The sequence below is a fragment of the Dipodomys merriami genome, unplaced genomic scaffold, assembly GCF_024711535.1.
Source record: "Dipodomys merriami isolate MVZ:Mamm:240054 unplaced genomic scaffold, mDipMer1.0.p SCAF_11, whole genome shotgun sequence".
Classification (NCBI taxonomy): Eukaryota; Metazoa; Chordata; class Mammalia; order Rodentia; family Heteromyidae; genus Dipodomys; species Dipodomys merriami.
In genome coordinates, this window is record NW_027202382.1 from 27,360,550 (window position 1) to 27,388,173 (window position 27,624).

General features: G+C 37.8%; 1 protein-coding gene across 1 annotated transcript in view; it reads left to right on the forward strand.

Annotated features, from left to right (window-relative positions):
* Nucleotides 1–27,624, forward strand: part of Musk (muscle associated receptor tyrosine kinase) — an 88,535-nt gene that overhangs the window by 37,316 nt on the left and 23,595 nt on the right. Inside the window, exons 6-7 of the mRNA XM_070005978.1 lie at nucleotides 10,983–11,107; nucleotides 18,094–18,253. Of these exons, the coding sequence (XP_069862079.1) occupies nucleotides 10,983–11,107; nucleotides 18,094–18,253 (285 nt within the window). The remainder of the gene's footprint in view (nucleotides 1–10,982; nucleotides 11,108–18,093; nucleotides 18,254–27,624) is intronic.

Genomic DNA, 27,624 nt, shown 5'->3' on the forward strand with positions numbered 1-27,624 from the left:
AGGAATAGCCAGATCATATTTGGCTTCACCACTAAGTTCTGTTTGATTTACTTGCACTTTTTTTTCTTATAATTCCATTACCTGAAAAAAAGAAGTCTTGATATCACTAACAAACAACAAAGGTGTGATTCCATCTTCCTCCATCTACATAGCTAAATTCTGACTATTTTTTCTTGGTGCCCTGGCCCCAACACTTTTCCCCTTCTTTCTTCTCCCCTTCTCCCCTGACCCAACTCCTCAGTCTTCCATTCACCCATTTCCTGGTTCTGCTTTTGTTGGGCCTTGGCCTAGTCTTTCTAAAAATTTATATTATTTTGAGCTCTTCATAGTCAAGGTTACAGTAAAGAAACCAACACAACTATTCAGCACTATTCAACATAACCAAGATATAGAATCAGCCCAGATGCCCTTCAGTGGACAATTAGATCAAGAAAATGTGCTATATATACACAATGGAATGTTACTCATCCATTAGAAAGAATGACATTGTATCGTTTATAAGAAAATGGAAAGACTTGAAAAAAAAATTACATTAAGTAAAGTAAGCCAGACTCAGAGAAACAAAGGTTGCATGGTTTCCCTTTTTTGTGGTAGATTATAGATGCAGTAGATAGAATGTACCTATAAATCTGTAAGTAAACACATCGGGTTGTATGCAAGAGGTTACAAATATATTCCATTTCTATCAGGAAGTTTTGATAGCTCCACTTTTTACTCTATAGCACTGCATGTCCTTTCTGTTCTCCAATCAACTATTCTAGTCAATTGGATAGGAAACACTTTCTTTTTTACCTTTCTTAGAATTAAGTCTCTCTCTCTCTCTCTCTCTCTCTCTCTCTCTCTCTCTCTCTCTCTCTCTCTCTCTCTCTCTCTCACACACACACACACACACACACACACACACACACACACACACACACACACACACCATGCACAGTAAAATTTGGGGAGCCAAACCACCATAAGAGCAAAATGGATAAATATGAGTGTTGCAAATTCCCAATTTTAAGTAGGAACAATGAGCTAGTGAGTATTACCAGGAATTTAGGGCAGCTAAGTTGAACTTGGTCCTTGCATATGGTGAGAGAGAATTCAGACAAGACTCAAACACAGTAAAGTCAACAGGAAAGTTTATTACTAAAGGAATATGGCAGACAAAGAGAGCACATGGTGTACACATTCTGCAACAAGACAGCACTTAAGCCCATCTAAACCTCATACACAATCTTCAGGGTAACAGAGGTGGGCCCTGGGTTAAAAAAGGAGAATCGGAGTGCTTGCAGAAGGCTTTCTGATTGGCAGATCTCCTTTCTGTTCCCTTAAGGTCATAGTACCAAAGATTTAGTGCCCTGACTTCCCTCATTTTTTTTGTAGCCCCCTTTATCCATTTGTTGTCAGGCACGTTTTATCAGCTTATTCTGCCATCTGCAGGCCATATAGGCTGCAATTCCCTGACTGGCTGTTTTTCTACTAGCTCCCATCACTAGCTGACAGAACTGCAAGTAAAAACTTTTGTAAATTTATTTTCTCGGAAGCATTTAGAAACAGTCAGATTTATTACACTTAATGAATGTATGAGTTTTCATTCTGTGTACAATGGGAACTTGTAAGTTCCAAAGTCAGTAAGCTAGGGAAGTACAGCTATCAAGTTTGGAAACATGAAACTATTTCTCGGATTTTCATTCCTTCACAGTACACAATAGGAAATAGGTTTCATCAGTAGTATTTATGAGGAGACTAGTTTTAATTTGTTTTGATTTAAAGATTATAAAAATATGGGCTAGGAAGGTGGTTCAAGGGTAGAGCGCTTGCTTTGCATACATGAGGCCCTGGGTCCGATTCCTCAGCACCACATAAGCAAAAAGAAAAAAAGCCGGAAGTGATGCTATGGCTCAAGTGGTAGAGTGCTAGCCTTGAGCTGAAGAGCTGAGGGACAGCGCCCAGGCCCAGAGTTCAGGCCCCACGACCGGACCCCCCCAAAAAAAACACATAAAAATATTACCTTTTTTGTTCCTTTTTAAAGAACTGATCAAAATAGGTTGCTATAATTATAGTCAGCTTCCCATCAGTAAAAATATTTAATAAAATGGTGGATTACTAAGTCACATGAACAATAAAATCAACAGATTATAACATCAAGTGTATCTACTGGTTCTACCTCTGCTACTGGGCCATCCTAAGAAAGCAAGAGGAAAATGCATTACTAATCCCAATGGTAGAGAACTTTAAATACTAACCCCAAGATGGCTCCATCCCTACCTCACTAAAGAAGATTTACAATGAATCTGGTAGACAAGGCCAGTAGATGGCATTTAAAGCAGTTAAAAGAGAATTTAGTGATAAACTGGGACTAAAGACCCCATGAAATCTAGAGGCATCTCAGCATGAGACAAGTGGGACACATGGAAAAGTTAAGGACTCCAGTACGACTTCGAATGGACCAACAAGCTGGTCCACTGAAGGAATATACCAAGCTTACGTAGATCTTCCAGGTTATTCCACTGGCATTTTCTCTAATTTTAAGTAACATTGAGTGTGTACATATGCATGTACGTGTATGTTTATAAAGTCACTAGCATGTCAAAATATATATGTATATATTTGCATTTACTCATAGAAAACATTTTTTTTAAGTACTGGAGATCAAACCCAAAGCCTTGCAAACTCTACCACTTGAGTTACACACCCAACTCATTTGCTTTTTTTCCGTTTTTAGTGAGAGACGGTCTTGCTAACTTTGTCTGGGTTGACCTCTCCCTCACATCCTCCTGCCTCTGCTTCTTGAGTAGCTGGGGAAACAGGCATGGAGCACCATGCCCGGCTTCACTTATTTCTTCTGATTAAGGTCTAGGCTATCAACAGGTAGCCTTGCCAGGAGCAGTGGAACATGTATGTCTACAATCCCAGCACTCCACAGAGGTATACACAAGAGGATCATGAATTTGAGGTCAGCTTAGACCTCAAATTCCAGGTCAGCCTGGAAACCCTGTCTTATACAACAATAACAACAAAAGCAAAACTCTGAAGTTTCCAAATGTCTAGAATTCTTAAGAAATGAATCCTTCCTTACCTAATACCTATTTTTCATTAGGCACTTGTAGAGTATGTTGTTAAACAACCCAAATTTCTTGATTTAGAAGTTAGAGACATTTAAAACTTCTAATTGAGCACTTACAGTTAGGAGGATGTTTAGAGATTGTCAAATGAACCTCTAAATCAAGAAATTTGTTGGTTTTTTTTTTTACAAGAATATGCCAATGAGTATAAATTCATTTAAATTTGGGAGGGTTAAGTGTTAGAGAGAGAGAGAGAGAGAGAGACAGAGACAGAGACAGAGACAGAGACAGAGAGAGAGAGAGAGAGAGACTTCTCTAATAACACTATCTTGGAGAAAAGGCTCCAAGTCTGGAAAGGAGGTCAAATTTCTAATTCTACCCAGGGGATGAATCTTGAGTCTCAAGTTCTTCGTCTGGAGAATGGACTGTCTTGTTTCAATTATATTCACTCACAGCATTCAATAAGATGATGGATACTTTCTGTGAAAATATCCATCATCTGTGAAGAAGTGTGCAAGTGTCTTCCTATACGAAAAACGTGGCTCACAACAGCATCATCATTTCTCACTTTTAAACAAATAGTACCAGTGGCATGTCATTAACTCAAAAGAAGGGCTTTGACTTGAATAAATAAACCTTCATGCAAAAAAAAAAAAAAAAAGAGTTCACATACAGTCTACGAGTGATATGGTTATACTAAACATCTTGAAACAATTAATTTGATCCTTGTCTCTCCTCATCTAGGATTTTTAAGTTTATAAATTCTCAATCCTTCCTATCTAATTAAGACTTTTTGGTTTCTTTTGCATTTTCCTCTGTGGCACACTTCCCTCTCCTCTCAGAGCTGTCTCTGGCCATTAGAGCTGCAGATCTCCGTTGGTGGTAGTCTTCTCTGATTCTGCAGAAACCCCCTAATCCTCTGTTTACCACAACACCAGTCTATTGCCATAGAAATGATAACTGAGCTCTCACACTCAGCATCAGTGACTTCACAGCAGGGCCTTGTAAGAGGAGAAGTCAAGCTAGGAGGGGAACAGAATTTATGAGAAGAGTAGGGACTCTGTTGCCTTGAAAGAAAGGGGATTGTCCACATTAAGATAAAAATGCATGAATGAGCTATGTTGTTGGGTACACTGAAGTTTATTTTGTGTATACTGCTGCCTAGATGGTCATTTGGAATCTTATGTCATTTAATCCTTTGCTTTGAAAAGGTCAGCACTTTCCCTTGATTGCATTTGTTTCCTATTAAAATAAGAGGCAAGCAGATTCTAATTAATCTGTTGCATAACTGATATGCTATGATCAAAGATTTTCCTTTTCATGATGTATTGTTTTGTTTGTGTGTTCATCGTGTGTGTTTGTTTCGTCTTGTTTCTATTAATAGAAGAAAGTGAACCTGAGCAGGATACTAAAGGTATATTTTTAAATTTTTCTGCACTGCTCCTTTTAAAATGCATGGCTCCTCTCAATGGTTTATTTTGTCTGACTATCGAAACAATTCTCAGTGGCATTGTTTTAAGAAACAAGTGACCTATGGGGATATGAAATCAGAGTATCTAACAGAGGATGAGTAGATAGGTTACTTTGTTATCTAACCTGCTTATTGACCATTTACATTTCTTAAGAAAAGCCTGGGCCAACAGAATGTTCGAGTTTACTGTCCCGAAATGGAAGCATAAGTAAAATGAAAGGAAATAAATTAGCAAGGGAGTATAAATTCCACACAGGTGCTAAGCAAAGTTGCTTCTTTTCTAGGTGAGTGGGAAAGTTGTTGGGGCTAAAATTTTGGAGAATTGTTAAAATGTGATGGTTCCAACTTATGCTTTTAATTTTTTGAAGTATTTCATAGGACAAGGAGTTTTAGGCAATTGCTCCAAATCAATAAAAATTACGTTATTTCATTTTAATCTCACACAGATGTGTGTATTTTCTGGAATATGTTTAAAAGAAAATAACTGGAAATCAAATTTGTCTTGGAAAACCCCTCCTGTAGAATAAGAGTTGCAATCACAAAAAGTACCTCATAAGCTGGGTGCCAGTAGCTCATACCTATAATCCTAGCTATTCAGGAGCTGAGATCTGAAAATTGTGGTTGGAAGCCAGTCCAGGCACGAAAGTCCATGAGACTTTCATCTCCAATAAACTACTCAGAAAAAGCTGGAAGTGATGCTGTGAGTCAAGTGGTAGAGCTTTAGCCTTGAGCACAAATTGGCTCAGGGACAGCCTGGCCCTATGTGCAAACTCCAGGACTGGCACCAAAAACAAAGCAAAACAAAACAAAAAAAGTACTTCCATCCTGAGCAAGGCCCATGCTTTGTGCTCGTCCAGCCTACATATTGATATTTTGGGGATGAAACTCAAATTCTCATGCAATATAGTTTACCTCTCTATGATTTAATCTATGCTAATTTTATTTTAAATAGTGGCTATTTATGTTATAGTCAAGTGTTTGTTACCCAAAATGCTTGGGACCAGAAAATTTTATACTATTTATATAAACCTCTCCAGTTGAGCATGCCTACTCTAAAACTCCAAACTCTAAAATGCTCTAAAATGGAAACTTCTTGGTACCTGTCAGTACTTAAAACCTTTCAGACTTCAGATTACTTCAGATTTTGGACTTTCAGATTAGAGATGTCCAACTATATTTGAACATTTTTCCTTTTTTATTCTTTTTAAATTATGGGATTACTTACAATTAAAGTCATGTGGAAACATTCTAAGTGATCTCTGTGATTTTTTAAAACGAGGTTTTTTTACCCCGTTTATTCCTTTAAGTCATTGTTGGTTTGAATCAACTAAAATCTTCTTTAAAAAAGAAATGCTTAAGAGAAAACAAAGTTTATGTCAGCTAGTTATGTCTTTTGAAATAATTGCTTGGAAATAGAAGTTGAGAAGAGACTGAAGTATTCATCTGGCAGTGTTCCCTTACCAAGGAAATAGATGTAATTCATCTTAGGCCAAAGTGCTTGTTACTTCAGGACTTAATTTGGGTTCTTTGAGTTCCATTACACCACAGGGCAATTTCAGAGTAAATGGTGGCCTTATGTCATTAATATGCACTGTCCCTTAAAATGAAAACCACTAATAAGACTGATGATGTGTCTGAAAATTGTATTTTAATGAACTTTGGAATTGCTGGTTGCTTACTCACAAATTTGAATGTAGAATTCTCAGCCTATAGATGGCTTTACAAATCTGCCCCATAAAAATAATCTCCAAATTCATCAATGGATTTCATGAGAGAAGCTAGGGATCAATAGATTGTTGGTATCTATTGTTCCTGGTACAGAAGAACAATAACTTTTGTGTGCCCACGGGAAAATAAATAGGAAATAACTCAGTGAATTGGAGAGTGATGGATTAGAATACATTCAACAAGAGTAGGTATATAAGTCCTCAAAAAAGTTTTTTTTGTCAGCTGTGGGGCTTGAAATATCTTCAAAAATTTGTATTAAAACAATTACCAACTTTTCTCAAATCATTAGTTTTATATCCTTTCTATTAAGCAGTTTAGCTACTTACAGAAACAGAAACACACACTTTCTCTTTCATGCAAGTAAGTACAAATAAGGTTATTTGATACATATCTTATTTGATAAGAAACATCACATTGTGTTTTAAATTGATGACCTATAATGTATTTTCAACTTGTGGCTACCACTAATAATCCATCATATTACTATTAATCTACATCATTATAGATGTGTTATTACACATGGAGGTTACTCTGGCATTATTTGTAATTGTAACTGACTTCACTGCAAATATTAGATGTGTTGAAATCTTCATCTTTTATATTTAGAAGTAGAAAGGTATATAGATAGGTAATAATAATGTGCTTTAATACATGTGCTTTATTAGATAGGTAATAATAGATGTGCTTTATTACTAATAAAGCTGGATTGAAAAAAATAAAGCCTTCTATTCTACTGCATAATTAGAATAATACAACCTCTGTTCTTTCCCCTTTCTTACCCTCCAGGCACTCTTTCTCATTTCACTCCTAGTGGTTGATGGAGAAACCCCCAGCCTAATGAACTTACTTCCATGCACCCACCTCACTACCTTCAGATATTCAGGAGGGTGGAGGGAACAGAGACCAGAGGAACAGAGACCACAGTCACATCAGAAAAGTCATTCATTTATCCACTCACTCATTCCCTCATTTACTTGTTCATCTGCTTTACAAATATATATACATATATACACACATGTTGAGAGAGAGAGAGAGAGAGAGAGAGAGAGAGAGAGAGAGAGAGAGCACTTACGAGGTACCATCCAGGAACTGGACATTGGATAGACAAATACATAGATAGACAAATTGGTGAGCTTGCATTAATGAATAATATAAACTCTGATCTTGTGATGCTTATATTCCAGAGAGAAGACATGAAATTAATTAGTTAATTCATCAGCATTCATAAAATTACAATAAGCACTATGAAGAAACCCAAATAGGACTAAGGACTAAGGGAATGAAGACGAGAAAGCATTATGATAGTAAGATACTTGAATGGAAACCCAGAGGACATTTGGAAGTCCCTTTGAGAACAGAGGGAAGGTGAAAGGAAAGGTTGAAATTAAGTTTCATACTGACGACTGAGTGTTTTATTTTCTGGAGAGAATGTGAGTGTAGAAGAGAGAGTAGCATCCCTCTGCTAGCCATGCTCTTTTTCTTTTTTCTTACCACAGTATATCTGATAACCAACCATGATCAGCCATAGTATCTGAACTTCAGGAAGAACAGTTCATCAGCAAAGACTCATGTTCATAAAGCTACCTGCAATGCCATTAGTATTATTCTCTCCTTGTGTGTCCCTACTAGAGCTCCCAGAAAGGTCTGACATGGAGCAGAGATGCGTATGAATTAAATTAACTCCAACATGATGAACTAGAGAATAGGAATGGGCTTGGACTAATTTACTGTCTCGCATTATGCTTAGCTGTCTTGTGCAATATGGATCAGCAGACATTTTGCAATGAGCCCAAGTGATATTCCAAATAAATCAATGCTGGCTAAAGAAAAAATGAAAAGCTATAAATTAGGGCAAAATGAACCCTCCCAAATTACTAAATTTCCAGGAAAAATCTTAAGTCCCTCAAATGAAAACTTTTGTCTTTGTAAATCAAAACAGAAGAAAAAAAATCTAGATTTCATTTTTTCCATTTTTTAAAATTGTGCTCATCTTCAGCCAGAAGGCTCTTATTCAAGTTCAGAGGTACAGCCAATGCCATTAGAACCAGTTTCTAACACTTATCAGATTGAAATGGCCCAACTCAAATCTCTCATGGTCTCCCTTCTTATATTCTCAGAGTCAACAGAACCTGTAAGATGTTAATTGTAGTAAACTCATACTAAAAACTGTAAACTAACCCCTACATGAATTACTTCAGCCTCAAATACATTGTGCTGTCTAGGTCTACATTATTGTTGATAGAAAGCATTTAAAAAATAGTACCCAGGGTTGAGAATGTGGCTTAGTGGCAGAGTGCTTGCCTAGCGTGAATGAAGCCCTGGGTTCTATTCCTCAATACTACATAAACAGAAGAAGCTGAAAGTGGCGCTGTGGCTCAAGTAGAGCACTAGCCTTGAGCAGAGAGAGGCTCAGGGACAGAGCCTAGGCCCTGAGTTAAAGCCCCAGGACCAGCAGAAAAAAAAATAGTGCCTACATAATAAGAACCTGGTCAGTGTAAGTTGTCAAAAGTCTACATACAGGGTACAAGCTTAGGCTAAATAGAGTAAGAATCTCCAGAGAGGCTAGGAGATGCACATCCCTGCAATCTCAGAGATCCCAAGGTTGGAGGTCAGCCTGGGCAAAATTTAGTACTCTCTGGAAAACAAAATTAAAAACTGAAAGGCTAGGGTGTTCAGCTAGGGTATATAGTTAGGCTAGGGTGTAAGAGGTGCAGTGGTTGCCTACCAAGCATGGGGACCTGGATTTAATCACCAGTACCACCATAATAGAAAAACTATCCAAAGAGAGCTATACATTGCACTTAGCTGATTTATCTCCTATTCTTTTTTCCCTCTTGTTGCCATTTATTTATTAAGGGAATCAAGTAACTTGCCCTTGTAAATTTCATGCATTCTATATTACAGAAATGCATGACTATGGTATTGTACAATGTGCTCCTGATTTGCTACTTATTGTTGATTGGTAAATAGACCCCCAGAACTTACTATCAGGTACATCTGGCTGTGTTTTGGTTTTGAGGGAGCAGATTCAGCTACATTTAAACATTAGATTTTTTTTAACTCTTTGTTGCCCTTGAAGTCAGCATTTTATTGCTTTATGTTTCCTCTGGCTTGTGGATCCAACATATACATATGTGTGTAATGTACATACATAACATATAATAATAGAATATAATATTATATGCTAATATATGTGAGTATGTATATATAATATACACAAATAGATATATAATTTTCTAACAATCTCTGTGCTTGATCTATGATTATTCTTTCTATGCATATACAGTCTAGCATATACTGTCTCTCCATTCCTTTGGAATTCAACTCCATAAATTTCAACTAACTAGAACTAAGCATCAAAGCACCAATCTGCTTAGTCAATTGATTTACTACCATTTGTTATTGTTTATTGTTTTATTACTACTTATTATTATTTAATTAATTTCTGTTAATTGGGAATACATACTCTAATGTCATGTTCTATGGGTAAGTCCTAGAAAAGGCATAGTAAGATAAAAATACTATATTTTTTGCATTATAACAGGAAATAAAAAGATTGCATAATAGTTTAAAAGAACACTGGATTTGAAGTGACAAGTCATAAGACCAGATTTCTTACCATTACATTCATTCATTCACAAAAGAAAATTAATGAGGTTTTGATTTCCACATCTATAAAATCAGAGCAAGAATCTAGTTTATCTTTGACATATCTTCCAAGTTCAATAATTCTGTGATTTTACTAATTATCCTTCAATTGATTGTACATTCTGAGCCTTGGTCTAGCCATCAGTTAAAGAGAAAATTGCCACATCAGAAGAATTTTCTCTAATCAGTGGAGATTAAGTATGAGATGACTCTCTCCAAAAATTATGACAGATTTTTGCCTGTCTTTCTACTATGGTAGCATTGAGGAAATAAAGTTTTTATGACTCATTTATTTTTTATGAATCTTTTCTTATTTCTTTTTATTGTGCTGGTACTGGGCTTGAGGTCAGGATCTTATACTCTTCCTCAACTTTCTGACTCACACTGCTGGTTGTCTACCACTTGAGCCACAGCACTAGTTTGACATTGTGCTAATCAAGTAGACAGGGAGTCTCAAAGACTTTTCTTCCAGGTTGCCTTTGAACCAAGACCTTCCTGCTATCACGTAACTGATAGGAATCACAAGTGCCTAGCAATCATTTCTTTAATTCCCTAAAATACTGTCCTGTACTTACTTTGGTCAGGGACTTTTCTAGGTACTGAATACACAGTGAGAGAAATGGGCCAAGATTTTGGTGTTAGGCAATCGAAGGAAGAAATTCACAGACAATTTAAAAAAAAGGAGATACTACTCAATTACAGTATATCCATAAAGAAAATAAAATAGAATGATGGAATAGTGAGTGAAAGAGGGGTTACACTGTAGGGTAACTAAGGAGGATTTTTTTTTTCTGAGAAAACATCATTTAAATAGAGGTGAATTACATATAGAGAGAACCTCTCATGCAAAGACATGAGGAATAAGTGTCATAGACTGAAGAATAGCAAGCTCAGTGTGTCCTGAGATAACGAGATAGTTAAAGACATAAAGGACTCAGAGGACGAATCATAACCTTGAGTATTGTCCTTAAGACAGAAGAAAACAGGTAGGATCTCAAATGGAAAAACCATAGTCTAATTTGCATTTTTAAAGACCACACTAACTCAGTCATTCACTCACCACTCTGTCTTCCTAACAGTTTTTGCCAGAATCCTGCGGGCTCCTGAATCCCACAATGTCACCTTCGGTTCCTTTGTGACCTTACGCTGTACAGCAACAGGCATCCCTGTTCCAACCATCAGCTGGATTGAAAATGGAAATGCTGTGAGTGCCATGTGGAGATTCACTGGGGGCAGACCCACTAGTGGTACATTTGAGGCTAGAGCCCATATTCATAGAATTACCTTGATTGTGTCATTAGTCCTCCTTGAAGCATTTTTAGAAACCTTTCAATGTCTTTGTCCTAGAAACCACTGCCATATACACTATAATCCAGGAGACTACTTCTAATTTTATATCATGGGGAAATAGTAGAAAACCAAATACTTCCTTTGTGTCTTTGTATAAAAGGGATATATGGTTATAATTATTTCCCACAAGTTAAATAATTATAATAAATTACATCTGTGAAAGATTAGTTCATAGCTGGAGGCAACTTTCATTTTTAAAAAAATCCAGAATTAGAATTCATGTGTACTTGTTCAACCTTCTTTCCTTTCCCCGCCCCCTTTTTTTGGTTGTTGGCTGTAGGTCTTGAACTCAGCCTGGGTACTATCTCTGAGCTCTTTTTGCTAAAGGCTAGCACTCTACCACTTTGAGCCACAGTGCCACTTCCAGTTTTCTGGTGGTTAATTAGAGATAAGAGTTTCACGAACTTTCCTGCCCTGGCTGGATTCAAACCACAATCCTCAGATTTTACCCTCCTGAGTAGCTAGGATTATAGGCTTGCGCCACCAGTGCCTGGTTCTCTTCTTTATTTTTAAGAGGAATGGTAGCAGGCCAGTACCAGTGGCGTATGCCTATAATCCCAGCTACTCCAGAAGCTGAGATCTGAGGATCAAACTAGAAAGCCAGCCCAGGCAGGAGAGTCAGTGAAACTCACATTCCAATTAACTACCAAAAACCGTTGGAAGTAAAGCTGTGGCTCAAGTGGCAGAATGCTAGCCTTGAGCACAAAAGCCCAGGGACAGCGACCAGGCCAGGAGTTAAAGCAACAGAACTGGCATGCACACACACAAAAAGAATAACAGTAGCTAATGTGTATTAGATGTCTATTTTGAGCCAAGTCCTGCTACAAGCACTTTACATATAATCATTTATTTATTTATTCTACAAATGTACGTTGACCATCTGAGTATCAAGCACTACTCTAGGCCTTGTGGAAACAGGAGCAAACAAAATAAAATTCCCTTCCTTTAGAGACCTTGCATGCTGATAGGGGAAGACACATGATAAAATAAACAAATAAGATAATCTATATTGCATGTGGAATGTAACTGTTACAAAAATAAATAAGCTGGAAACAGAATTGGAAAGCTTGAATTTAGGAGAAAGATCTGTTTTCAACAGAGCAGTTAAGTCTCTTTAAGGCAAAGCTATTTATTTGGGCAAAGAGCTAGAAGAGATGAAGGAGGAGACAATGTAGTCCCAGAAAGGCCAACTGGACAGACAATCTCTGAGATAAATATGCATCTTCTACATCAGAGGGACAGCAAGGTGGCTAGCATGGCCACAGGTGAGTGAGCAAAGATCAGAGAGGTGAGGGCTGTGTGTAGGCACTGTAGGACAGAAAGCTTGTGGAAATCACTAACATAACTTCCACTTTATTTGTGAGTGGTAAAACACCATTGTGAGTCTGTTTCTGTTTTCTATTTGCTGGCTGACTTGTTCATTGTCCTTTGCTTCCTTGTGTTCTTAATTTACTTTCTTGTGAAAAGTTAAAATGTCAGGAAAGGCGAAATAGATCTGTCACCTCTGATTCTAAAACAGGAACAAAATAAACCAGCAGTGACTTTCCTCCAGGAAGAAGGCAAAGCTGAAGCCGCAGTTCTTATGGTCGGAGAGCGCGCCTTGCTCTTACAGCCAAGTTCTTGGTAATTCTAGCCAAGTTCAAAACGAAATCAAGATACCTTGGCCTAGGCTGACATAAGTCACCGGAAACAGAGGCAATTTCAGGCACAGGTTAGCAAAAAAAGTAGCAAAGCAGAAATTCCATTGAAGAGAACCTAAAGGAGCCCCTACCTCTGATCTCATTTTAGAAGAGTACTGGAAAAAACTAGTACAGAGCAAGGAGAGATTTGACACAAAATAAAGCAGAGTTTGATCTGTAGCTTTTTACTAACCTGAGTGAACTACAAGTAACCTCCTAACATGCTACCATGTCCACAACCCTCTAAGAGGTGAAAATGATTCCTTTTCCCTTTCTGTGCCCGTGCCAACAAACTAAACTCCCAAGAGAGCTTAAGAGTTAGAGGAAGTAAAGAAACGGGGGTCAAAGGCATTCCGAAATGATTTCCATTCTTCCTAAGGAAATGCCATTGGTTTCCATGGAAATTTGCAGTCCTCGGTAAACCTCACAATATTAGACATAGTGATTAGAGATGGCTAGAGCAGAGTTAGTCGTTTACAAGGAAAATCCCATGTTTTTGTTCTTACAACCAGATTTATTTAAACACTTACTGGTGATATCTCTATTATTCAGGCACTGGAAAAACATTTGGAAAAACTGTCTCTCTAGCTTTTCCCAATAAATATAACTTCTCAAATGTTTCAAATATATAATTTTTTTTTTGGCTGATCCTGGGGCTTGAAGTCAGGGCCTGTGTACTGTTCCTGAGCTTCTTTTGCCCCAAGCCACAGCAGTATTTCCAGGATGTTATTTTTTGTTTTGTTTTGGAGGGTTTTGTTTTTTTTTTTGTAATTTGTTAAAAGTAAGAGTCTTACGAACTGTCCTGCCCAGGTTGGTTTTGAACCACAATCCTCAGATCTCAGCCTCCTGAGTAGGTAGGATTACAAATGTGATTATACTGGTGCTTGGCTAAAATAAAAAGCATTTATTAAAATTAAGTAATTTTAATTAGACCATCAAATTTAATAATTATTTGATTACTTAAATTTCATTTATTTAAATGCATTGAGTCAACTTATTTTGATAATTTATTAAACTTTTAAAAAGAAATAACCAAATATATATTGAAAATTGAGTTTTTGAATACCTTTTTTCAATCTCTCACTTAAAAAGATCTGTAGGTAGTTGTACAAAGGGGTTTCAATTCAACATGTCAGTTTATAGCACAATGCATCTTGATCAGTGAGACCCTTTCATAATTCGCCTTCATCTCTCCCAACCCCACTCATTCCTTTATTTTTCTAGTTCTACCTTCACAAATATACATTGAACATTCTTAAAAAGAGATTTATCTGTATTTTATCAGATTTTTAAAAGATAGTATTTTTGGTTTAAGTATGTAAGCATTGGAGTCTTACTAGCTGGTAGACCAAAAAATTACATATAAAAAGTATTTTTCAGAGTAGCTGAACAGCTAGTTTAAAAGAAGTCAACACATATAACTGTGGGTCAAAACCAACATGGACATGTCTCTCAATCTATCTGTTTTCTATAATGTATAGAAATTATTGATGTATAGAAATTAAAACTACATGAAAATGTGCCCTCCTGGGTCACACTCTAACCATTCCACAAGGTATTCTCAACCAATTAGAACTATTCACAAGACAGGGCCATTGAAGCCAGTAGGCCTTTCATAGATCAACCTATGCTAAGGCCAAATCATAAAGGTACAATATTATCCATAGCTGTGGGAAGAATCTCTCAAGGCAGTGTTATTAGATATTATTAACATATTAATGATATACAAAATATATTATATAGGTCTATATTGCTTAACTACCTTCAAAGAGCTTTTATATGTATTACCTTACTATGGGTGACTGTAACTAAATAGTTAATTATTTTTACTGCATATACTTGAGATATGGGGCATGATGTTTAATATGCATATATTCAAGAAAATGATTGCTACACACAAGCAAATTAATATATTATCTCTTTACAAAGCCATCAGTAGCTCAGGAATTACAAATACCATGCCCAGAGTAGTTTATGTGGTTCCTTCAGGTCAGTGAAAATAATGTACCAATGGGAAATTCTAGATGCAGTCACTTCAGTTACCAGTCACCCTCAGTAACCATGGAGTACTGATTTCATGACCCTGTGGATAAGAAAACTCTGCATGCTCAAGTCCCTTGTATAAAATGTGTAATGTTTACATATAACATTTTCACATCCTCTATCAGCCTTTATATTATCCCTAGATTATTTTTAATACCTACTATCATATAAATATTGTATAAATAGTTCTTATTGCTGTTTTGTTTGGGGAATAATGACTAGGAAAAAGTCTGTATATGCTCTATATGGACACATTTTTTAAAATATTTTGACTACAGTTGGTTCAACACACAACCCACACATATGGAGGGCCAACGAAATTCTTCACACACATATTAGTAAAAGCTCAGAGTAATAACCTGATCCTTACTCCTTTGATATTTCAAACCTGAAGTGGGGGGGAGGGTCAAAGATCTAAGTGGAGAACAGAGGGTTGTTTTTATTTTTAGATCATCCAAAATACTAAACTGTTGGTCAGGATGATCCATGAAGATAGAAAAACAAATTCAAACTATGACTAACAAGGCCTGCTGGGTGTGAGTCACCGACCAAATGGAGCAAGGCCTCTAGACCCAAAGGAACAGTCAAGTAGAGAGCTGTGTAATGCATTGGTCTCCTCACACTATTTCAACACCCAGATGACGTCCAGGAGAGTGTTCAGGCAGCTCCAAATGGCTTCTCTTTCCTATGAAGGATGCTTTCAGTGACCTTGAGGAGGTTTTTAGAAATACTGGCTTCAGTGCAAACATGAAAATAGTGGGAGTCTAGGCAGCATGGGGCTATGGCTTGTTCTAATTTGTCTTCCAGGCCTTACACAGCTTTGCTTCTTGACTGAAGTGGCTTTGCAAACAAAGGAAGCATCTGCCCTATGGGTTTCACTTATGTAAACTGGAAAGAAACACTATATAAAATTCAAGATAGCATAAAACGTGTCAAATGAACATATAAAATTGTAGTCTTCTGTTTCTCTTTTCCTTATTGCTGCTTAGCATGAAAAGTCAAGGAGGGCCCAAAATTCTACTTAAAACTGTTTAGTCCTTTGGAACTAAACACACATATCTCATATCCGTAAGATACTGCAATGCTGACAAATACAATGATAATTTCAATTGGAATTTTCAACTGAGTGTATTATCTACCTTTTTTTGGTTAATTTTCCATAAAGAATGGACTATTTATCTGGTGAATATGCCCACACTACTTGATCTGACCTAAGAACTTTCCCCAGTTAAGGTAAATTGATAATCATGTAAACCAGTTCCCATTATAGCAGTTGAGATAGCAGTGAGGACAGATAATAAAGAGATGAAGACAACGATAAAGTACAAACTCTCATTACCCAATTGCTACAGAAAGCACTTGGTGCCAGGGATAGCCCACCACGTGGCAGCTGGAAGAGAGCTGGTCTCACTTCAGGACTTCTGCCTTCCTTGCTACCCTGTGAAAATCCTCTCTCATGCAAAACAGGGGACTAGCTGGCTCCAATCTTGTCATACTTGGCCACATTCACTGACATTGGACAGAAGAATCTTCCACAGCAGCTAAGCTCAGGTCACCATGGTCCCTACTTCTGCTCCCCCAAAATAAAATAAAGGTATGCCATAGGCTGATTCCATCATTGTCATTTCACTCAAGATCTCCCCCACTGGTATCATTTTTCCTTCACATAGTTAGTAACAGTTAAATAATAATTATTGGGGAAAAATGACATAGTGCTCAAGAATACAATGAAAAAAGGACCATTAATGTAAAAAGTGTCACCATCTTGATGATACTTAGATGCCAGATGCTGAGTTGGTTCATAGTTGATAGATTTGTGAAGGCTGTTGTGTTAGCTTTCTGTTACTGTGACAAAATATCTAAGAAAACTAACTTAAAATAAAGATTTATTTTGGTTCATGTTTCAGAAATGTAACTCCATGGTCACTGGGTCCACGGCTTCGGATGTAGGTAGTACAGGGCAGGATGGTGGTTGGAAGCATGGTAGAATAGTCTGCTCAGCTCATGGCAGCCAGAAAGAAAAGAGAAAGAGGGGGACAGGGGACTTAACTTTCTTCAACAAGGTCCCATTTAAGTGGTTATGAAACCCTTAGTGCAATGAAACTGTAGAGGGGCATTGAAGATCTAAACTATAAGACTTATATTGTTGCTATTTCACTTGTATTTTGTTTGTATGTGTTTGTTTAGTGGCTTGTTTGTTTCAGTCAGTGCTCCCTATCTAGCGAGGCTGGTCTTGAACTCATTGTATAGCTAATGCTGACCTCAAACTCACGATACTTCTGCTTCAGCCTTCTGAAGTCCTAGGATCACAAGTGTCTGGCACCAGGGCTAACTTGTTCTTGTTTTCTAATGACTTCTCATTCATCCTCAATTCAAGGATTAAGGAGGGACTAGGGGACTGGGTAGTCATCTAACTATCTAGATGATAAGCATTATGGAGAACTAGGGGTTATGGGAATAAACCCCAAAGTCTAAAACATCCCATACTTGGATGTTCTTATCTTTAGAACATAAGGGACACATCTTGGAGCATTTACATGGTGTGTCTTCCCTAACGTTTATTAGTCATCAGTTGCCCAAAGCTTAATGACTTAAATTAATAACCACTTATGAACTCATGATGGTTACCAGTCTGAGGATCATTGGATCCTTGGCTTATGTGAAACAGGATTTGAACCAACCTTGGTGGGCTTGGCTCCTATCATTGGCAGGTTGTATGCTGGTTGGTCCAGGAGAGCCTTCTTCATATTTTTGATGGTTTTCACTGGATTCGACATGATGCAGTAGGAATAAAAGTTATCCTCAAACTGGCTCTAACTGGTTCACAAGGCACCAAAGAAATTTACAAGTCTCCATGAAGACATCCCAAAACAGAACACAAGCTAATTTAGATTAAAAGTGTAAAGAAAGAGGCACCTTCTTGGGGGAAGACCCACCAGTTTACTCTGCAAGGGCATAGGCATGGGGTTGGGAATTTTTTTTCACTACTTTGGCAATTCTTTTCCACGTACCTTTTGATCTTGCTCCTAATGCTTTTACCTTCTGGTCTACTAGTTGCAGCAGTATATTGGGAAATTCACAATCTGGTTCTATCTTATATTTTTCCCTACTCTGTTAGGTTTCTTCTGGGTCCATTCAAGAGAGTGTGAAAGATCGAGTGATTGACTCAAGACTGCAGTTGTTTATCACCAAGCCAGGACTCTATACGTGCATAGCTACCAATAAGCATGGAGAGAAATTCAGCACTGCAAAGGCGGCAGCCACCATTAGTATAGCAGGTAGGATTGTCCTGAGCGTCTGCATTGCTCCAGGAGAAAATGAAGTTGGCACTATTCCATGCTCTATGGAAATAGGGGAATTCTCCTTTTCTTTTTTTTACTACAGTCTCCTTTGGGCTATTTTCCTCTCCATAAGGACATTCTAAAGGTGATCTAGACATGGATTTTTTTTTATGATTTTGCCTCACAAATTTTTCAAATACTTGTTAAAGTGTTGGATAGCAACTGTTAAGAAGCTGTTTTCTTTCTTTCTTTTTTAATTGAATTTTTTTATTGTGAAAATAGCATACAGAGGGGTCACAATTACATGGGCAAGGTAATGAGTACATTTCTTATCAAGAATTGTTGCCTCCTCCTTTGTTTCCCCTTCCCATCCCTTCCAATCTCCACCCCCCAGCTCAGTTCGTTCTATTTCTTGTTTTCCTCCTATTCCTCTTCCTTCTTTCCCTCCTTTCTTTCCCCCCTTTGTCTTTTGTCTCTTTTTCTGTATCTGTCTGTCTGTCTGCCTGCCTCTTTTTCGTCTCTCAAAGAGCAGCTGGCAGACACTTAACATGGTTGAGCCAATTTCCGCGTATCTATTTCTCAAAGCCATTCTTACCTACAAGCATGACTCTTGTAGGTTTTGTTTTTCTTTCCTGTTTTATGTAAACAACGGCAAGCCTTACAGGTATTTTCAAGGAAAAGTGCTGACACATGTGTTTTCTGGGATATTTATGTTGCATTATACAGGTTTATTTTTAAAATTCAAATGTCCCCAAGGCTTCTGAGAACATTTATGGAATTCCTCGAGATGGAAATAATCCATGTATCAGGAAATACCAGGCATGTTATATTCATAGCAGGTCTACTGTTCAAGGATCAGCCGAAAGGTGATTGGCCTGACATGTAAGGCAAGCGCTGCATCCGACGCCAGCTCTCAAAGCCCACTGCTTCTTATTACAGTCTGACTTTTTTGATCTCCTCTGGTGGGGAACTTTCCAGTAATGTCTGGAATTTTTAATTTGAGTTCAGTGAGACCTCAGAGAACTATATGGGGAGCACTGAACAAGAATGGACGTCTACACAGTGGGCAGAAGACCCCCAAACTAAGCTCCCTTTACCATGTACTCAGGGATACATCTGTCTAGAGAGTCTAGAGGCATCATATCAGCCATCAGAAATTATTTACCCTGGAGAATGACAAGAGTCTTTAAATTCAAGTCAATTTAATAAGTAATAAAATAATTACTGTCTACATTGCCCTTGCTGTTTTTATGTAAAAGGACTTTATGTAAAGAGAAAGAGTAATACAGAGGGAGTGAGATTATATATATATATATATATATATATATATATATATATATATATATATATATATATATATATATGAGAGGTAGAGAAAAACGAAGGAGGGAGAACATTTATCTCTAAGTACTGAAATCTAACCAAATGTTCTGATTAAGCTTATCCTACAAAATTTCATTTCTGGTAATTTTCAGTCATTCAAGATAGTCCCCCATTTCATGTCTCCTACCATCTCTTTTCCTGTACAGAGAAGAAAAGAAGATTTACATTTAGGGAGTAAACATAATGGTGAAGTCTCCAGGTAGGGAAACACGTAACTTCATCTCTTGTCTTGGTTGGAACCCAGAGGACTTCCCTGGCAGACTCAGCCCCTAGATCATCACAGCCCTTAGTATCTCAGCCAGATCTATTATCAAGCCCATATTTATGAGTCTCCCCTGCAACCTCAACAGTGAAGTCCCCCCTTTGTCCCCACTGTGCCCCTGAATCATAACTCAGGACCCCAATTATTTCTCATGCAGCCTGAAGCAACTTCTGGACCATTTTCAAGGCATACAAAAATCAAAGGAAAATTCAGAAGGGCTCACCCAGTTCTTCTGCATGTTCAGTCTTGTCATGCTATTATGGTCACCCTCCTGTGACCAACCTATGTCAGGGTAAAAACATCCCCATAGGGTATATTGCTTCCAGGATTCCCAATAAGAAGTTAAAAAAAATTCTTCCTTTTCTATTGGCTTTTTCCTTAATCAATATACCTCTAATCCAAGATTTCAACCCAGAAAAGGAACTGAGAAAAATCTATATCTACTAAAATCTATTCATGTTACTAACCTTCCTCGTTTCCACACCATACCAACAAGCTGGACAGGCCAGTCAGGGCTCAGGGATACTTCTTTTAGTGTGGTAGCCTTCAGCGTCCAAAAGTACAGAGATCAGAGAGGCAATACCTTGACTACTATGAGGAAACTTAATAAATGATTCTAGCTACACCATACAAAGGCACATCTATACTTTGGTGTAATTTGTTTGTTGGTTCATTTTTGTTTTTGTGCTGCTACTGGAGTTTGAACTTAAGGCCTAGGGTGTTGTCCCTGAGCTTTGTTTCTTACAGCTAGCACTCTACCACTTGAGCCACCGTTCCATGTCCAGCTTTTTGATGATTAATTGAAGATAAAACCTCATGGACTCTTCCGCCCAAGCTGACCTCAAGCTGTGATCCTCCGATCTCAGCCTCCTATTTAGCTAGCATTACAGGCATGAGTAATTCCCCCCCCCACCCCAGGGTATAATCTTTAAGACACTGAAAGACCACAGACATGATTACCTCCATATTATGTACAGAAAAAATTATCTCTCTCACCCTGTCCTTGCCCAAATAATGATCCTATTCCATTAATAAGTACAGTAAACTAACAGAGAAATCAGCATCTTCAAAAGATAACAGTATCATCTGGTGATTGAAAAAGAGTCTTGAGTTATAGACAGGTGGCGCAGAAAGGCAATATCTCAGGTGAAGGATGGAGACTGAGCCGTAGAGCAGGGTGAAGGTGGTAGCAGTGCAGGAGGAGGCAAGCGCCAGCAGAGGGGCAGGGGACAAACAGCCGTCACCTCGGTAGGTGCAATGGTTATACAGTCTAGTATCAGCAAACCCAGTCACAAAATGGCATAGAAGTCAGTTGTAGAGGTGGAGGGAACATGGAGGCCCCAGAGCTGATCCTTTAAACCGCTGTGGGAAAAGGTATCTTTACAGTAGTTGCTAAGGCATCATCAAGGAACTTGGGTAGAGCACCCAGCAGAAGGAAAGGATTTACCTATAACTGTGACCTCAGATTTTACGCTTTCAGGAACTTCATGAGCAGCAACAAAATCTGTCCACATACAGGACACAATATTCCACGATAGTGGGGATCAAGTAGGAAAAAAAATTCCCAAAACTTTAGTGTAAAACTGGAAAAGAAAAAAAAAAAAGAAACAGACAGGAGATCTGGAGTGGGTACAATCAGCAACAGGCCTATGAGCTGGAAAATTGCTATATATCTAGTGTTACTCTCTTCTCTAATTTAGGAAAGAAAAGAAAAGCCCTCTAAGACTCTTCTGTTTAGCTCTTCTTCTCCTTCTCCTTGTTAATTGTTACTAACCATTAGGGGACCTGAGCCTCCTCCACTTTATCCAAAACATCCCCAAATATTCCCTGGCAGATCTAGTGCGGTTTTCTCAAGTGCAGTTGACTAAGTCCTCCAAACTACAAAGGGCATCTGCCATTCATTCTTTCTCCCTTTGACCTGTTCTTGTCAGTTAAGCCTGACAGTTAAACCTCATGAAGAATCCTCTGGACCCCCTGAGGAAATTTCTCCTATCCATCAGGTTCTCCCTAGACCAATACTCCAGGAACATGAGGCCACTTCGATGAAAAAGGGATCCTTAGAGCCATTTTAATTCAGGGACATTTCCCACAAACTGGGTCTTAGACTTCCCAAATCTACTGGAGCTTGGGCACTTGCTTTTTTTTTTTCCATTTCTGCTTTTGGTCCTTCTTTCCTGTGGTCTCTAGAGGCTTTCGAAGTCCAGAGCTCCAATCAGACATAACACTTCTCTTGCCATTCTGCCAACACTTTCTTACTCTGAATCCTGCTGTTTCTCTCTTCAGCCTCTCCATCCTCCTCTTCTGTTCTGTAGTCAGTGGCTCTCTCTGTCACAGCTCTTTTTTACACTTGGAAGCTTTTCTTCCATCTATTTATTTACTCATCCCAATAGGAAATCTGGAAATAGAAAGAGCTGGTCTAGTATTTAGGGTTATGTCTAATGATATTTCTAGGGTTTGAAAGACAACAGGAAAGAAAGGTCTTCCCACTATCCTTCCATGTGCCTGCTTAGATATATGTGCATTGTTTGAGAAATATGATATACTTCTTTCGCAGTGATTTACATTTGCTGTTAATCATCAAAGGGATCAGGAAACCTTTTGGAATGCCTCCTGATGAACCAGGAAGCTGCATTTCCCTTCAATCACAACTCCTAAAGGCTCAGATTGCAATTTACACTCATCAGGATGCTAAGCATTTGGACAGATGCCTTCTCTTTGTCACCAGAGCCCTCAATTCAAGGGCAGAGATCAGCAAGACAGTCTATGACTCCCTGGAATGAGCATTGTACTGGATCAGCCAGAGGTCACCAAAATATATACATGGGTTCCCGAGAGGAATCAACTGTATTTCCTATTTTTAGTGGCAGGAGCAGGTCCTTCCCCAAACAGTGAGGTCCAAAGTTCTAAGTGTGCTTATGCAGTGTAGGGTTGCATCCATCCTCTCTGAGTAGCCATCTTGTTCTATCAACATGGCTGGCAATGTCCCTTCTTTGTACTGACCTTCAGTTCTAGGACTTTTGACTTGTAAATTTGCAACTCTATGAATTTCCAACTCATATGGATTTGCATAGTATCACCACAAATGAGCAATGAGGAGAAGTCTGATGTGGCAGTACTGGAATATTCCTCCTGGTAATGGGTCATACAAGTTTACATTCTGTATTTTAAAAGAGATGATGTCATATCTTGAATTTCACAGCAAAATTACCATAGATGACTGAATGTACTGCTGTCTCTCACAACCTTGATTTATCCCAGTGTTGGAGACAATTTACAGGCATATAAAGAATAGAAAAGATCACACGAACTGCTTTAACAATCGGTATTTTAGGCATCACAGGGTAAGCATATTTTTATTAATAAAACAGATACTATACCTGGCAAATTCATGGTGGCTTTAAAGTGACACAATGTGTTTTGTTTTTCTTTTAATAAAAGGAAAAAGTATAAATGAGCAACAGCCAGTAGCCACACTAAATTGATACCAGATGTGTTACAGTTAGGCATAAAAGGTAAGCAATCTTTTAGAATCAGGCATCTTACTTGAATTATGGTAGGTGCATGTTTCAAAAGGCAGACAAAGTCTTACTGATCTTTCCCAGTAATTCAAAACATTTTATAAATATGGATGACTGTTGGAAATTTTTGGAATTAAAAAAGTATCTAGGTTGTTTTGTTTGGAGCAGCTATATTTATTTATGCAAGAATTAATTTTTATATTTATATTATCTTTAAGTAGTTGTATAAAGGAATTTCCATTCAACAAAGCAGTTTATGAATACAATGCATTTTAATGTCACCCCTTTCAACATTCTTACCTATTGCTCTCAACCCACGCTTTCCCTCACTTTTCTCAATTTTGTTGGATTTTTTTGGCTACAAACCTAGTATTGATGTAAAATATTTGTTTAGTATTTGGCTCCTTCTCTGTCCCCTTACCTCCCACTGCTGGAAGGAAGGAAGGAAGGAAGGAAGGAAGGAAGGAAGGAAGGAAGGAAGGAAGGAAGGAAGGAAGGAAGGAAGGAAGGAAGGAAGGGAGGGAGGGAGGGAGGGAGGGAGGGTGGGAGGGAGGGAGGGAGGGGGAGGAGGTGGGGAGGCGGGGAGGGAAGGGAATAAAAAGAGAAAGAAAAAACTAGACATTAGACATTGTGGCTCATGTCTGTGATTCCATTCTATCTCCTAGATAGAATAAGTTGGATTGCAGTTCAAGACCAGCCTGAGGGAAAAAAAATAAATGAGAGTCTCATCCCAACCAACAAGCTGGGCTTTGTGGTTCACATCTGTGATCTAGGATACACAGGAAGCATAGGTGGGAAGATCACAGTGTGAGGCTGGCCCTAACAAGAGAAAAAAACAAAAGCAAAAATTGGCTGAGGTGTAGGTGAGAGTCAAGGGATCTACTCTAGTGAGCATGAGGCCCTGAGATCAAACTCCAGTACTGCCAACAATTAGAAACAGGAAGAGAAGGAGAAGGAGGAAGTGGAGGAGGAACTAAGGTGGGAGAACAGGTGGAAGATGAGTAAGAGGAGGAGAAAATGGAGGAGGAAGGAGGAGGAGTAGAAAAAGGAGGCGGGAGGAGGAAAAACTAGATTTTATCTAATAAACACAAATCCAATGAAGGAGAGTATATCCTGGTTCTCTTAGTATAAATCTAGAAATTACCATTCATTAGCTTCACTTATCTTCATGTATTTGCCCTTGAAATAAAGTCTAAGTAGTTCATTTCTTCTGAGGCACTGTGGCTGGATTCTCTTTGGCACTGATTCATCCTCATGATGTTGAATTCTCCTTTTGCATCTTTTTACATATGTGGAAAGATAAGTTCCATCTGTGGCACTAGATCTCTCATTTCAGCTGCTATTAGAATCTGCCTTTACTCCTTCAAATTGCAGGCTTTTCCCAGAACTTCCTAATATCTCCTTCTATCTTTTCTTCCTGCACAAGGGGAGATTTGCCCAGAGGTCTGGTCTATGTACATGCCAATGTCCCCAGAAATCCACAGTGGTATATAGCTCCATTTATCCCATGGCATTATCTGTTGTTCATTCTGATTGGCTAAGGAATCCTTGTAGGTCTCTCCCCAATTCAATCATAATTTAAATTCTTATTTCAAGTTACAATTTTCCATTTAGCATATTATCTCTTAGATGCTTATAATGATAGTCCTAAAGACTAACCTCCCTATTTTAACAGAAGAGAGAGAACTTCCTAGATATTTTTTCAGAATATAAATAGGTATTAGGTTAGCTATTGTCCAGTGACTCCTCTGGTGGTTGGATTATTGCAAATCTTGGACTTACCCTGATATCTAATTTTCAGTCACACTTGAATGTGTGATTTCTTATATCTGAATGTACTTCAGGTTATCACAAATGAATGGGCTTCTGTCCTTACGCAGAAGAGGGACTAAACTTTTCAGCTAATTATTGGGTAAAATCATGATTTGTATTGAAAGTGTTTTTAAGTCCACTGTGGATTGCAGAATAGCTCTGAATAACTCAAATTCAATAGGAACCAGTATTAACGAAGACTCAAGATTACTTGTGTAATCAGTATATTGAGCAATTGAAACTTGACAAGTACACATTGGAAACAGTGTTATTTTTCTCCAACCATGAGGACTAAGGATTAAGCTTTTTAGAATCTTATTCCCTAGGGGATCAAATCCATGCAAGCTCTTAAGCAGATTTTATAATTTTCAGGTAAAGTTTAAAGGCTGAAAATCACAAACTAATCTATTTTAAAGCTCTTATCTCCAATCCAGTTTAAACATCACTTCTTTGCTCTGCCCAATGCCAGCCAATCTGTCACCCAAGAAAATTAAATGTGGTCCACGGCTATTGCTTTCCCTCTCCTTCCTTCTACTTTTCTGGCACATGGAAAGAGAAGAGGATTTATAGGGAAGAGGGAATATGTCTTTTCCTGAACAAAAAATGTTTTAGTTCTTTCTCTATTGGTTATTAACACTAACACTAATAACATTAGTGATTATGAAGTACATTCTGAATGCTAGATCAATATGTGTGCATATTCTCATAATTTGATTAGAAATATACTTTCATTATCTTCATTTTACATATGAGAAAATTAAAGCTCAGAAAGTTATGTTCAAGGTTACTTAGCAAATAAATGTCAGAGCCAGGATTATAACCTAGAAGGTGCAGTGCAGTACCCAAGGCTTGTAATGCCGTGGCGGGACATGACTATTTCTGTTCTGATGACCTTCTAAGGGTCATATGAGTCTTGGGGAAGCGTCCTTTATAGGCCAATACATCACATGCTACCTTTATATGAAAGATTCTGCATAATCCCCAGTTCTTCATCTCAGTCTCCACAGGGGCAACCTATTGTTTTTTGTTATTATCATCCTTTTATTTGGTGGCCAGCCTTCTTGGTACCCTAATTCCTTTCCATAGTGTCCACTGGTCTCAGAGTAAAAGCAGCGTCCCTGCTGTTGAAGTGGTGGCAAACACTCCAGTGGGTCCTTCCTTTCTTCCCTCAGGCCCAGATGGTTGTGATTCTTTCTAGAAAGTAACTTCTAGTTACTTCTAGTTGCCTCTAGAAAGCAATAGACCTTAAAGACTTCAAGGTTTACATACAGTTGAAAAAAGTCGACTATATATTTTATACTTATATACCCACAAAAACCATTCAAGATTAGATTTGGAGAAATATTTCATTTCCTTATCTCTTATTTTTACTTAGATTCTCTCCTAACTTCACTTGAAGGCTGAGATCCAAAGCTGTTGATCTAAGTACAGGCTCTACTCAACAGAACAAAGAATGGGAAGATTGATCTTTCTGAATATCTAGTTGTATGCATATGTTTACGTATAAGTTTACATAGTTTCTAAAACAATTAACCTTAGATATTGGGAGATTTTTACCAGTTAACAACCAGTAAGAAAATTTAAAGAAGTATATTGGGATACATACTGTGAATGTCTGGATTGGAGATGCCAGCATTTTGATGGAATAAATACCATGCATTTATAGTAGACTAACTAGTTCAACCAAAGTCAACGCACTTAAACCAGTTTACATAAATTCTATTTGCCTAATTTCATAGCTCCATGACTACTATTCCAAACGTTTTCTAAATATTATCATAGACTATTTCTGGCTTATTTTTATACTAGTAATAATTATATTAGAGTTTGTTAGATATCATTGTCTTTTTTATTTTACTTAATTTTGAAATCTTTCAGAATTCATTAGCCAATTTGCCAAAAATGTGTATTTCTTGACATTTTTGCAAAAAGAAAAATTTGGTTGTTTTTAAATACATAAAGGCAGAAAGTTCACATGACCTTGGGGTTACAAAAATCATGTATTTTTCCCTGGACCTATAAAGGAAATAATCAGGAATACAAATTCATTATATTTCAAGGAGACGACTTCGCCAAGAAATTCATTGTAGAATCCTTAAAAATGTCAAAAGAATAGCAGCTAAATTGAGCTAAAACTTTCATGGTTTAGATGAAAACTTAGGTCTCGACACTTAGAGAAATTCTACTGCAGCAATTGGTGTTACCTAGAGCATATATGCCTTACTTTTACCTCTGTCATGAGAAAAAGCCATAGTCTCCACTGAGCCCTGAGTTTTTACTTCTGTGGGCACAAGTGGCTTCTGAATTTGCAGAGATGATTAAAAATAAAAATTCTCAAGGCACTTAAGTGTTTCAAGACTAACAGCAGAACATTAGAGCAACCACAAGGCCTT